This window comes from Cryptomeria japonica, chromosome 6, assembly GCF_030272615.1.
Source record: "Cryptomeria japonica chromosome 6, Sugi_1.0, whole genome shotgun sequence".
NCBI classification, from domain to species: Eukaryota; Viridiplantae; Streptophyta; class Pinopsida; order Cupressales; family Cupressaceae; genus Cryptomeria; species Cryptomeria japonica.
In genome coordinates, this window is record NC_081410.1 from 121,383,382 (window position 1) to 121,397,606 (window position 14,225).

Sequence of the window (14,225 nt, forward strand, 5' to 3'; positions counted from 1 at the left end):
GTTCGCTTACCGGTTCTGTCTCTAGAATTCTGGCATGCAAGATTTTCATGTCTATAGTCAATTCTTAAGAAGATTTTTTGCTATTGACCCTTTCACGAAGTCTAAAAAACAGTTGCTGCATGTGAGACTTTGTGTGTTTGTAGCAAATAATGTGGTGCTTCCTTCTCATCTTACCCTTTCTTCTATGTTGGGTAAATGGGCTCAGTAAATCGTTTATGAAAATTCTATGATTGTTTGCCATTATTGTAGACAAGGGGCTCGTTCTCACAAGGCTTACATGACAAACATGAATGTCCAGTTTATTTGGAGGAGAAAGGATTAGGTGCATTCTCATGTGCCGTCCTTTACTCCTAGAAAGATTGATCAGATGGTGGATAGAATGGAGATTTTTCCTCCTCCTGAAGCTGTGTCTGAGATTATTCAAAAGGATTACAGGGAAAGATGTATGGGGGATTTGGATCAGCAGAGCAAGGAAAACAAAGGGATTAGTCTCAAGCAGTTCTCTACTCCTAGTGAGATTGATCAGATGGGTTTGATAGAAGAGAGATTTCTCCTCCTCCTGAAGCTGCGAATATGCAAAAGAATTGTTACAAGAAAAGATGTCTAGTAGACTTGGATCAGCAGAGCAAGGGAAACAAGGAGACTATAAATCAGAAATCCCTGAATCACATATTTAAACCTCCTTTTTTTGTAGTGTCTGTTGGTGTTGTTCTGTTAGATGCTCTGTTAGTTGTGTAGTTGGTTGTGCATTCTGCTGTTTTGTAGTGGTTTTGCTACTGTTTTTTGAGTTGTTTTTGTGCTGTCCTGCTGTGCTTTTCATTCCTATCTATATGTAAAAGGATTCAGGGTCCTTTCAAAACCCTGCTTATCTAATAAAAAACAAATGGCTTGTAGTAACATACCCCACAAAGTTTGCATTATCCTTGTCTAGAATCGTCACAAATTGAAGCTCAAAATTTTAGAATTATCAAGGGGTATTTGAATGTTTGTTTGTCTCAGTCTTTGTACACTCCTACATCGCATTTCTGCAATTTGTTACATTGGAATTCAGGTTTCAAACCCACTAGTAGTTGGTTTTACTGAACCAAAATAAAAAATGATAATACCATAAGTTCAGAGAACCATAACCTTTATCTGCCAAAAATCTCCTTAAAATTCCAAAAATTTATCTTTTTAGTGCTGCTTTTTTCCCTTTTACTAGCTTTAAGTGATAGAAGATGAAAATGAGTTAAAATAATAGGCTTTGAATTGGGAGGACGAGGGTCCCCACCCTTCATAATGCTTTTCTTTAAGTTTTGTATATATAATTTCTTTCTCATTGTGAAGTTGTTGGGGATAACTGACCTTGGGATGATTGAGTGGCATCTAGGTATTCTTTGAGCCGTTTTGGGGATGCTTAGCTGTCACAAGAACAGCTTGGATTAGAGATTTGCCATGCCTAAGCGTCATACCTAAGCTCCTTATGGGACGCTTAGGCATTCTTGTTTTTGAAAAATTAGGCAGACATTTTTGGAATGGATCCTGCGGCTTTGGGGCAACAATGAAGTTATTAGGAATTGGTGTGGTTATGTCAGAGATGGCTTGGGGACATTCCATCACTGCCCCTGAACCCTAAATTTGCAATTTTGGAGTTAAGGACGTCTTTTGTTCCATTCCCTTTTTGGAATTTGCATAGGTGATTAAAAAAAATACTTGGAAGAGTTACAGAGCATAAATACTGAACTTAGCAACTACTCCGTTATATTTCTACTATATGGTGATAATATTTTTTGATAGTTTTATTTTGATCGTAAATGATGATAAACCAAATTATGATTGTTAAAAACAAATAACTTACCCAGTGACGTCCTCTAGTAACCAACCATTAGACCAGATGCATTTTTGTAATTACTTAGGTATTGATCCTAATAAGAAATTAAACTGGAAACTTAGGAAATGAATTAATGGGCTGCTGCAAAGATGCTGAACTTTGGTACTGGGATAACAAAACATTATTTGATAGTAATGTAGCGTCTGTGATCCTCTGTGGTAGTGAAGTTTGGAATAGGTATATCTCCCACAAAACTTAAGATAAAAATTGAGCAAATCCAAAAAACAATTCATTATCAATAACTTAAATATTAAAAACAGAGTTCCATGACTCGCGGCGACGCGAGTCAGCGGGCCGGGTGACCCCTGCCGGGTCACAGTGACCCTGACCCGGGCTCGGACGGGTCAGAGGGCGTGAATCGCTTGACTCGCCGAGTCAGGCGAGTCATTCCCTGACTCGCCGAGTCCGAGGGTCATGACCCGGCTAGAGTCACTTAATAAAGTGCAGTAAAAAAAAAACGCGCTACCCCTTGACCCCGCAAGGGGCGATGCCCCTTGACCCCAAGTTGGGGGCACTACCCCCAAACCCCCGTTGAAAAATATAGGGGGAAACCGCGCCGATAGAAGTAGGGAAAATCTAACCTCTGACTCTAATTAGGCTCCATATAACAACACAACTTAGAAATCTTGGTAATTGGTATTTAGATTTAGTATTTCAAATTTCCTATAGTCTCATTTGAAAATGTAATTCTTATACTGTAATATTGTCATACATCTTTTCAAAACTAGTTTTTCAAGTACTATATGTATATGTATAACTATATCAGCACCACCACCCCGCCACCCCCCGGTCGCCGTCCCCCTGCCGTCCCCAAACTTAGGCCCTTGGTCCCCCCGTCCCGGAAACACGTCCCGTCGTCCCCAACACCTATGGCTACTCAGACTGGCACATCACAGGTAGAGACTATGGCTACTCAGTCATCCGGGACCTACCTTAGACGCCTTTCTAGGAGGCAGATAGATGAGGCTGAGCCAGAGCCTGAGCCATAGACTTGTTTTTGTTTACACTTTACAGTTACATATATGTTTGGGAACATTTGAAGTCATGGATTTTATATACATTGGACAACATTTATAACTCTATATATCAATTTTTTCTAATTCCTTCAGCTACAATTTACATTTCTACGCATGTGATGAATGTATGTTTATGTATGTGATCAAATTAGCTTCTATTTGATGATGTTATAGTGTCTTTAAGCTTAATTCAATAATGGGTGTATGAAACAAGTTTTAAATCGTTAAAAATCTCTAAATTTCAAGGGTTTTCTTATTTAGCCGAGTCGTTGCCGAGTCATTGCCGAGTCCGAGCCGAGTCACGAGTCGAGTCAGCCTTGCCGAGTCAGAGCCGAGTCCGAGTCTAGGAACTTTGATTAAAAGCAATACACCTTAACCCCTTCAACATCAGGCATTATCTGAGCAGCCAATTAGAATAGAACTAGTTTGTCTATACAGTTTAATAGATCTTATAGAGAAGCTTGGTCAAAAAATTAACTTTTGACATAGTTCTAAATATGATGTGTAATATTATATGTTTTTGGGAGATGACTTGTATAAACCTATATTAGGTTTCTGCATAACTTTTCTAACATAATTTATTTCTTTTTGTTTTTTGAGACTGAGAAATCCAAGTGAAGTCATCTGTAATGCTCCTACAAGGAGAGGTTTTCAGGAGAAATTTCAAATAACCATTACCTTTTTTCATTTCAAATATCTCATTTTTTGAGAATATGCACCTCTACAAGATAGTAACACAATTTCTATATTCTTTTTGAAAAAATACTTTCATGATTATATATATTTTATTGTCAAAACTAAGAGTTGCACTGTTAGATTTCAAAAACAGAAACATAGTTTGGATTATGGCGTTCAATAATTAGGCTAGAGTATTTCATATTATAACATGTTACTTATTAACTTAATTTAATGAACTAAAATGGATAATGAACTAAAATGGATAATGGTCTGCAGTTATGACGACTGTTTCAAATAGGCATGCTTATTTTTCTTTTGTGGTGAATTGGCATCACTGAGAATGTAAACTAACATTCAAACCAATTTAATATTCATTGTCAATTGTAGGTTCTAAATCTGATAGAGCAAGAGCTGAACAGAGTGGATATACGAGTTGGGTTAACTGGTTCACTGCATTTTATGGATGGATCACCCCAGGCTGTCCGCCAACTGCAGCATCTTGTTTCTCAGGTATATGTTTGAAAAATATGTACAGAAATTCTATAACATTGTGAGTTTCTAATGAAACTTACGTTTGCAAAAAACTTAAAAAGAAATTCATGTACAGACCTTTATCTATCATACTGACGTTTGTAATTTCATCAATTGAAAACCGAAACTACACTCTTTGCAGAAAACATAAAAAGAAATTCATGTACAGACCTTTATCTATCATACTGATGTTGGTAATTTTATTAATTCAAAACTGAAACTATACCAAAAAATTAAAAAAACAAAATATCTGTAACTGGAAAGGAAATAGGCAAAAACTATGGTCACTTGGCATTACCAGAGATTGCTGAAAAATATTTTGAGGAAACCTTTGGTCATAAAAAGTAAAGTTTCCTTTAAATTTGACGGGAGATATTTTGCATGCTCTTCAAAGTAGTTTTTGTTATAGAAAAATCAAAAATCTTTACTCTTATAATCTAAGCTAAGTTACTGAATCTTCAATTGATTCTTGCTCATTTTAGGAGGAACTGTAATCTGTATGTTGAAATTTAGCTAGGTCAAATCCCTAGCGTAATTAATTTTAATGTGGCCCTTGGCCTTAAAATTAATGGTATTGATATAATTAGGTCTGAGCCCCAATTTGGATAGCTTGTAATTGGGCTGGGCCCAAATAGATATCAATGTAACTTGTGTATGTTAAGGGCAGGCCTTATTTGGGCGCTCAACTTATGTAACTTATAATGGTTATGGGGCAAGACCTATTCATTGTGTAACTTGTAATTCAATAGGTCGGGACCTATTGAATATATAACTTGCATTTAACCTAGACCTATTCTTCTTGGTGGGAATATTGACAAGGCCGACCTAAGGCAATTTGGAGGGGGCCAGTGTCACATATATATGTAATGTAAACTTCATTGTTCTAACACACATTTTCAGCGAATATCCTCTATCTTCATCAAGTAGCGAATTGCCTGCTGTAATCAGCGAATTATCTTCAGTGATCAGCGAATCTCATTTAGAAGACAGCGACCATACCTAAGGACAGTGAATCAGTATTAGAAGTCAGCAAACTTGATTGGAAGATCAGCAAACATAACCTAAAGACAGCGAACTTGATTAGATGCACAGTAGAGGCAGTGAATATCATCACTGTGACAGTGAACCAAACTTCAGTCTGTCATCCTTTGTGTGACAGCAACATCAGACTTCAGAAAGTTTATCACTGTTGTATGTTCTAGGTTACTGTGCTGTTAGCTTCAAGTGTGAAGCTCATTGTAAATTCAATTGGTTATTGCCTAATCAAGATCTGAGAATTGTTGCTGGGTTTTTCACCTCCAAGAGGGAGGTTTTCCCAGGGTACTGCTGTGTTGTTCTTGTGTTGTTTATATGTGTTATGTGTATGATTTACTTTGCATTCTGATTTTCTGTTCTGTACTGCTAATCTGATTGCTAAAACTAACACTGTAGACCATAAGAAAGAATTCATCTTCTGTCAAATGATTTTTCAAATTTTCAATATTCTGTTTAACCAGACTCTTTGACAACTCATAAGCTGCTGGTGAAAGATCTTGTTCCTTCCTCCAAACAGCCAACAAGTTAGCAAGCAATAGCTTAGAGATATCATCCTCATCCAAAACAAGCCTCATTAATAATAATCCAGAATATTTGAAACATTTCAAAAATAATCTCTTCACAATCAATATCTAACATGCTGTTATGGGATCTGATTTTTGCAAAAGTTTCTAGTATTGTTACCCTATTAGCAAAGGAAGGGCTTCCAATATCAGTTAACCCACAAAAACTTCCAAAAATCAATAGGGAAACCTCTTTCATAATATTGCTGCTATAAAGTTGCTTTGGAGCTGTTATTTTGGTAATTTCATTAACACAAGTGATAACTACAAGTTGCACATCTTTGTCTAGGTGCCTTAAAAGTTATGGCTAAATTAAAGAAAATTGTGAAGAATTCATAGCACATTGCTTTACCTTAGAAGGTGATTGATCCACCGTACATAAGCAATTTTTAAATTTCCTCCAAAATGCAAATAAGTTCATCCTTTGATTGAGGTTGGTGTACAAGTTTTTCCCTTGCATTGTAAAGCATTTTAGACAAATCTTTTTCCTTTAATTTGGGCTCTGCTTTCCATAAGAATCATGGTTGATGAGGATAAAAAGTGGACCTTATCACAGATTGACCATTCTTTGGAGTACTCTTGTTCTTATTTAAACTTACCCCAAACTCTTTTTGAAATGTTCTTCTGACTTCATCCTGACTTTGTCTAAGAGATTCAAGCAATTAATCTGTCATTTTTCTATCTTCCATGATTCAAACAATAATTGAAGACCAAATTTCTGCTGAAGCTGAAATGAAATCACTGAACAATAAATTGGAACTGCTGGTTACTAACCTGAATTATTGAAAATTGAATATATGTTAGTGCTGGTCACTTACCGGAAGAAATCTGAAAATGATCTCTTAAACTATTAACCACTCAGGCTAGCAAGAAAACCATTTCTGGTACCAACGTAAAGTGTTGGCTAATTTTTTCTTTGTATTTGATAGAGGGTTGCCCAATTGCCACCACAATGTTTGCAAAGTTTGCATAGGAATGACTAACAATTTCTTGCTTAAATTACTGGGAAACGTAATTCAGAATATGATTAAACATTACATGATATTGGAATTTCACAACACTGGGAATACAACACATATATTGTTCACTCATTATGGTCTTACACAATTAACATTAAGTCTGAAATAACATACAAATTTTAAAGAGTGCAGCTGTCAAAGAAATTGCTACTAACCCTTAAACTATGGTAGTTTGCTTTTGCTTCAACTCAGATGGTGTTGGTAACTGAAGACAGTAATCCACTTACTGTAACATCCAGTTATGGGAGCCAAAAGAGTGTCACTATCAGCACAACCAGCTCCTTCTATAGTGCCAAACTCCAGGTCATGGTAGATGCCTACGGCCGGAGTTATGTGGTACTAAATCCCTTTCTCAAATGTCACGATTTCCTGGAGGCAGCAGCTCCCAACAAGGTCAAAGGATAGCAGTGGAGCATCCACCACCTGAGCCCAAATTAATACATTTGAGACCACACAAACCTTCATGATACATTACAATAAGCAACAATTGGCTGTCAAAATTGCCAATTTTACTGTCACTCCCTCATTACTTAGCTATCCTCCACTGATTAAGAAGTGATCCATCATCCTCATGGTCCAAATTGAAGATCAAGTTGTTTGCTGGAGTTGGACTCAAACCCGATATGATTTAAGACACTTTGTTACCAAGGCACTTAAAATAGCAAAGCACCACTATTCTCACAGTCCCCAGGCAAATAAAGAAATCTGGTCCTTTTTACAATGGAAAAAACTAATGTAGATGTTAAATCTCTATTCAACAGATGTGTAATGGCTCCTTTACTTTAGTGGCCTCTCTGCTTTTATGGCTCCCTTGTCTACTTTTTGCTTTCCATCCAGATGTTTTTCTCAGCTCTTTTCTACTTTTATAAAAAAAAGAGGTAGTTGTTGTACCTTAAGCTACAAGTACCCTATATTTCCAAGTTTGTGCGTTGGTTATAGGGTATTCTTTCCGACTTTTTCAAACCACGAGTGTTGGGAAATATCTTGCGTAGCAAACATACTAACATGGGTATGTAGAACACTACTATTTTAAGCAAATGTAGACTTTTCTTGTGCATCACTAAGAATCTTCTCATCCGTAAGTGTATATCACACAAATTTTTTGTTTTTTAATGATTTCTATGTAATTTGCTGTAGTGAGGTGATTATCTATCAAATTGTGTAATTATGAAGGAAGATAGACAAGAACCTAAACATTTCTAAAACACATTAAAAACAGATAAACATTCAAGACTGATTGTACATCTGATAATATTTCAATTAAACTATGGAAGCTGGAGAACAAAGGAATTATAACTTATGTTGATTATCAGTAAATAAGATATATTGTTTTGAAGTTTTTTGTAAAATTAGAAGTGGCTGGATTGATAAAAATAAAACTGGAGAGGGGATCGCCTTGGAAGAAGTTGACTAGGATTGGGAAGATGTGCCTAGCAATGATTATAAACACTTACATCTAGAATTGTTGGTCTTGGCACTCGTTTTGATTGAGCACCACATTTTGAATGGAGGTTTTAATTTTGTCATCAAGGGTTATATTTATAAAACACACACCTTTGTTCCATTTATATGTAAAAGATGAACCATACATTGTTGTAGGTCCTTTTGAATTGGTATTGAAGTATGTAATAACCAATGGCTTGTAGTAACATAAGATAATTAATTTAATTTACAATGTTGACTCATTTGAGTGCCAAGGCTAAGGAAACCCTAGCCACCAGCAATGGAGGCGGGCCTTCTGGTAATGGAGACTGTGAAGGGAGTTTGGAGGATGAGGAAGATGATGATGGTTCTTCTGAAGATGATGACGATGAGCTAGTCCTAGATATCTTTCAAGGAGCTCATGCTTTAGCTCGTTTGGAGGTAGAAAGCAATGTCTCTGATGATGATGTGTTTAGCTTCGACAAGGTTTATCGGCTGAATCTGTTAGTTTCGTTTGATACAGAGAATGATTTCTGAGACTGCTTCGGCCACTCCCTCTATCAATGGATTGAGGAGGGGTTTCCTCTTCGGGTCTCCTGCTACTTCAGCAGGCAAAGGCGTGACTGTCAGCACAGCTTCCGATCTCCTTGCTGGTTCACTCGTGGATGAGTTGAATGTGCTTGAGGTTCACGGCTCTCCTTCCGGGGATGGTACCCTTGTCACTAGGGTTTTGGCTAATACTGAGAATGAAGTGGCTATTCAAAGGACAAAGTTGTTGTCTGTGACTGCTTTGGCCACTCCCTTTGTCAATGGGTTGAGAAGGGGTTTCCTCTCCAGGTCTCCTACTGTTTTGGGGGACAAAGGCGTGACTGCTAGCATGATGTCTATTGCCGTTGTTGGTTTGCCTATGGATGAGTTGAATGTGCCTGAGGTTGGCAGCTCTCCTTCCATGAATGGTACCCTTGCTGCAGTTGGTGTTGGTTCTATTGGCCCCTACACATACGCAGAGGTTGGAGATGAGATGGATGTTAGCCCCTCTAATGACTCTACTTTTCATGGGGTCTTGTTTTGAAATCACCCTTACGTACTTCACCCTCAACAAATGTTCAAATGCCATTCAACTTACTCACCCTAAGGACTTGATCATGAACATGTTCAACTCAAGCTTAACCCTTGTCCAAATCTAGGATTTGCAACACATGCATTGTGAGGCGAGGCTTTGCAAGCAGCTCAACAATTAGGGTAGACTCCAACTTGATTTGATGCAATGGAATTGCAAGCATATCGTGGACTTTACTATCAATATTCACTCTCTGACTCACCTCTTGGCTTTGATGAAACCAACCGAACTCCTCATTCAAAGGTTAAAAATTCTGAAAAGTTGCCAGACTAACACTAAACTAACCGAATTCCCTATTCTAGCCAGCAAAAAGAGGGGTCCCCATTTGCAATGGGGCGATGTGTGAAAAAAGTCACAATAGGTAGGACATAAAATTGCACCTGGATTGATAAGGTGGAAGGTGTAAATGCATAGAGAAAATAAATAAAACTTTAATTTTATTTATTTTGAGGTGGAAAAAATTAAATAATTATTTGAAATTTATTTGGTTTTGGAAGTGTTAGCTAATTAAGTAATTTTTGAAAATTATCTAGTATAAGAGGACAGTAAATTAATTTAAAATTATTTAATAAATGAGGATAGAAGAATTAATATATTAATGGTCAGAATTACATCTTTGCTCAGCTCACTAGATATTGAGACCCCCCTAGTTGGAGTTTTGATTCAATAGGGATTGCTCTACAATCCCTATTTCCCAAGTGGTGCAATAGCCATGCCCAAGATGCTCAATGATGGAGCAATTGTTTATCAATCTGGGGCATTTGCAATAGAATATCAGATGGCTAAAGATGTAGTCACATTGACATTAGTTGAAACTTGACTAAAGCATTGGCTGTTCGAAAGAAGAAGAATCTGTTCCAGAGATTAACACAAAGTGCCAAATATGTAATGGACAAGAATTGGTAGCAGGTGTGGGTGATGATGCTCTGATACCATATCAGAAGTTAAGTATTCTACAATAACATTGTGCTTCTATTACATTGTTCCTATAATACATAATACTAATTTATAGGACTTACATCTTCTATATTATAGGCAAGCTCCTATAACCACTGCTTTACTTAGATACACATGAAATAAAACCATAACACACTCATGGGTATTGACAAATGATTATTGTATGTATCCTAAGACACTAACAAAGCTAGAGACATGGGAATGATGTAACGTAACTAATAAAATGGGTATTGTTGTTGTGACTGTCAATGTGCTCTTATAAATTTTGTATTAGCTACCAATTTGCTTTCAATTTGAGGTATAATACTAGAAAGGTGTTACTGGATTATGAAATGATTATTGATTTTCATTCCCAATTTACTCGTTCTCACCATTCATTTTGTGGCCACTAGTTAACAGTTGCTTTTGTATTTGATATAATACTTTAAACAAGGTAATATGTAAAAAAATGCTTACATTTGAAAGTTTGTTGCAGGATCCTGTAATGTGCAGTGTAACTTTAGGTGTATCACAGTTTGAGCGGTGTGCCCTTTGGGTACAAGTTCTTTATTATCCTTTCCATGGAACTGCAAGTATTGGAGATTTTGATGATGGAGACTTTGTGGAGGATGATCCTACACATGTTATGCGACATAGGAAGACCTCAAGACCAGACATTGGAGAACCTGTGATTTTAAGGTGTCAGCCTTATAAAATACCACTAACCGAATTACTTTTACCACACAAATGCTCACCTGTTGAGTATTTCCGTATATGGCCAAGCCTTCCAGCAATACTGGAGTTTTCTGGTGTCTACACATATGAAGGCAGTGGTTTCAGGGCAACTGCTGCTCTTGAGAGTGACACTCCACCATTCCTCAGTGGTTTAAAGTCCCTTCCATCAAAGCCTTTTCAACTTGTGTGTTCTCATATTCTTCGAACTGTAGCAGGATTTCAGGTAAGCTTACTTTTATATATTTTCTTGAGTTGCCAAGAATACATTGCTTAGAAATTACAAATGACCTAAATTGTATCATATGTTCCTGAGGATGGTTTTCACAGATCTTGATTGTTAGTTTTGTTTTTTTGGTTCTTTGTTCTGTGCAAGGAACTATGCTAGGTACTAGTGATTGATTACATTGATATTTTCATTTACCAAGATGCCAGTACAATTCTAGTACCAATCCTGTTCAGAAGGGATGATGGATTTCAGTTTAAGTCTTTTCTTTTTTCTAGGTATTGTTATTTTACATATCAATTTGTGGATTCCTTACAAAAATTGAGCCATGAAACAATTCTTTTTATGGAACCAGCCCTTCACTTTTTTTATGAATCAGCAAAGCTATTCTGTTATATGTTGTTGCTTTTGTTTGGAATATTTTTTAGTATTTTCTTGTGTTAAAGATCTAAATACTTACATGCTTCTTGGTTGCTGTAGGTCTTAAATGTATCATGTGGCATTTATGAGGATTTCAAGACCTTTTTTTATGTCCGGCCTATCTATTTAGTTGTGCTTAGGCATGGAGTGTATTAAATTAATCTATAGGTCTACATGTTTCAAAACTTGCTGTGTAAGGTTTTTCATTATTTCAAATTGTTTTCTAAATTTGAAAGGTCTTCATGTATAACTAGGCAAGATACAGTTTTGAAGAACCTTATTCTGATCTCCAAAAGTTGGGTCTAAGGGTACAGCTGATATCACAGATATTGAAAGCTTGTGTAATCATGTTCAACAGTTTTTAGCTTGAGATTTGAAATTTGGGGATTTTTAAGAAGACATGATTAACTTGGATTTCTTTGTTTCTTTTTTATTCTTTTAATGGAGATTTTTGAAACTTACTATTCTACTTTTCTTTTCGCTAGGGACCAACAAAAATTCAAATAACTAAAGTAAACAAGTATACATTTGTTCTCTTATTTATTATTAACGGAGAATAACAAACCTATCATGCACTCTCTGTACAGAGATGAGCCTTTTTCCTTTGTTTTTTTTTCTTTTAAATGGAGATTTTTAAACTTACTATTGTACTTTTCTTTTTTCTAGGGACCAACAAAAATTCAAATAACTTAAGTAAACAAGTATACATTTGTTATTTTACCTCTTATTAAATGAGAATACTGAAGTTATTATGCTATCTCTGTACAGGGATGAGTCATTTTCCTTCCTTCTTTTTTTCTAATGATTTTGAAACTTATATATAGTACTTTTCTTTTTGCGAGGGACCAACAAAAAATTCTTGTAAACTATTACTATACAGATGAGTCATTCAGTATTTTCAGGCTCCCAATTTGTAGTCACTATGAGATAACTCACCTCTCTCTAAACAGCATAGATATAGATTATTTATCATCTTCTACAGCTTCTGTATGATATTCAAGAAGTTAAAACAATGAAATGTAAAGGTAAAGGTAGTTTATTATTGGTTTTAATTCCCAGCCTGGAAAATCAGACAAATGGACAAGATTGTAGTGGTCATATGTGTCACATGCAAGGGCAGCTGGAAAATAGTGCCATTGATAGTTGGTGTTGCCTACCATAAAAAGGAACCATATTTGGAGTTTGTTTCTACTTTTAACTTGCTCTTGTTATTTTGACTGGTTGTGATTTGGGCACATTGACCCATTTTGTCATGCAGTTCTGAATTGTTTCGCTCAACTCTTTTAGCATGTTTTCTGTTCTAGTGCACTTGCTTCTCTTTCAACTGGTGCCTTTGGGCTCATTGATCCTATTTGTTCATTAGTGAAGATTATTCTCTCTCTCTCTCTCTCTCTCACACACACACACAAATAAAAATAAAAAATGTCACGTAGTGCTGAATTTGTTTCTCTTTCATCTCTTTTAATACGTTGTCTGTAATAATGCATTGTACAGCTATGCTATTCTGCAAAGACATGGCATGGAGGATTCTTGGGCATGATGATCTTTGGTGCAAGCGAAGTGAGTTTGAATGTTGATTTTGGTGATGAGACCACCACAATGATATGCAAGTTTGTTCTTCGAGCATCTGAAGCATCTATGGTGAATGAGATTGGCGCTGATTTGCAAGACTGGTTAGATGATCTTACAGATGGAGCAGTGGAATACATGGCAGAGGAGGAAGTAAAGGAAGCGGCTGCTGAGAGGCTGAGACGATCGATGGAGCAAATAGCCATTCTAAAAGCAGCCAAGCCACCCCCGCAACCTCCCAAGGAAGAAGAAGAGAACACTGACAAGGTTGAAGAGAAACCTAAAGAACCTTCAACTCTAATGACATTGACTGCAGAGGAGGCTGAGCATCGTGCATTGCAGGCAGCAGTATTAGAAGAATGGCAAATGTTCCGCATAGATAAACTAACAAAAGTGAATTGATTGACATTTGGCCGTTTCCCATGAAATGTGATTTTTTCTATTTTTTTTTTGTATATAGGGATTCATTATTCATTTTTGAGGAATGTAATTTATCCATAAGAGTTATTTTTCACCTTAATTTTTTTTATCATTGGCGAACTGGTGCTGAATTATTGTTTCAGCTTTCAGTAACCATTACCAATGGTTTAAATTTTGTGTGAGATATTAAAACATGTCGGCTGTTCTTTTATTCCTTGTCTGGTTTTTCATAATTAAATTCAGGTTGTTTTGACTGGTAAATGATATGTTACCACTCTTTGTGACCTTTAGCTTTCTATGCATCCATTCATTCTCCAAGTTCAGTGAAAAATATACCAAGTTCCTTGGTTGTAAAAAGTTTGTTCATCTTAATATAAAACAAGCTCCTCTACAACATGAGAACATAAGTTATGTGACCTTGCTCTTTTATTTGCAGTAACTTAACTTGTACCTTTGCGTAAGCAATGGAGCTTTTATGCTGAAATGCATTTTTATGTAGCAATGCTTTAAAGTGATGATGTTTTATAATGCTTTCTTCTGTGATCAAAGTAGCAAATATTGTTATTGTAACTAGTAATTGTCATATTAGAATTCTGTGCTACAATTTATACTTGGTGCAACAGTAGTACTGTGGTATGATCCTGATCTAATCATTTGATATCTGGCTA

General features: G+C 36.3%; 1 protein-coding gene across 1 annotated transcript in view; it reads left to right on the plus strand.

Moving 5' to 3' along the window:
• The window catches only part of LOC131053725 (protein TPLATE), a 116,843-nt gene extending 102,890 nt beyond the window's left edge, over positions 1 to 13,953 (plus strand). The window contains exons 6-8 of the mRNA XM_057988344.2: positions 3,952 to 4,074; positions 10,687 to 11,148; positions 13,063 to 13,953. Of these exons, the coding sequence (XP_057844327.1) occupies positions 3,952 to 4,074; positions 10,687 to 11,148; positions 13,063 to 13,539 (1,062 nt within the window). The 3' untranslated portion in view covers positions 13,540 to 13,953. The remainder of the gene's footprint in view (positions 1 to 3,951; positions 4,075 to 10,686; positions 11,149 to 13,062) is intronic.
• The last annotated feature ends 272 nt before the right edge of the window (positions 13,954 to 14,225 follow it).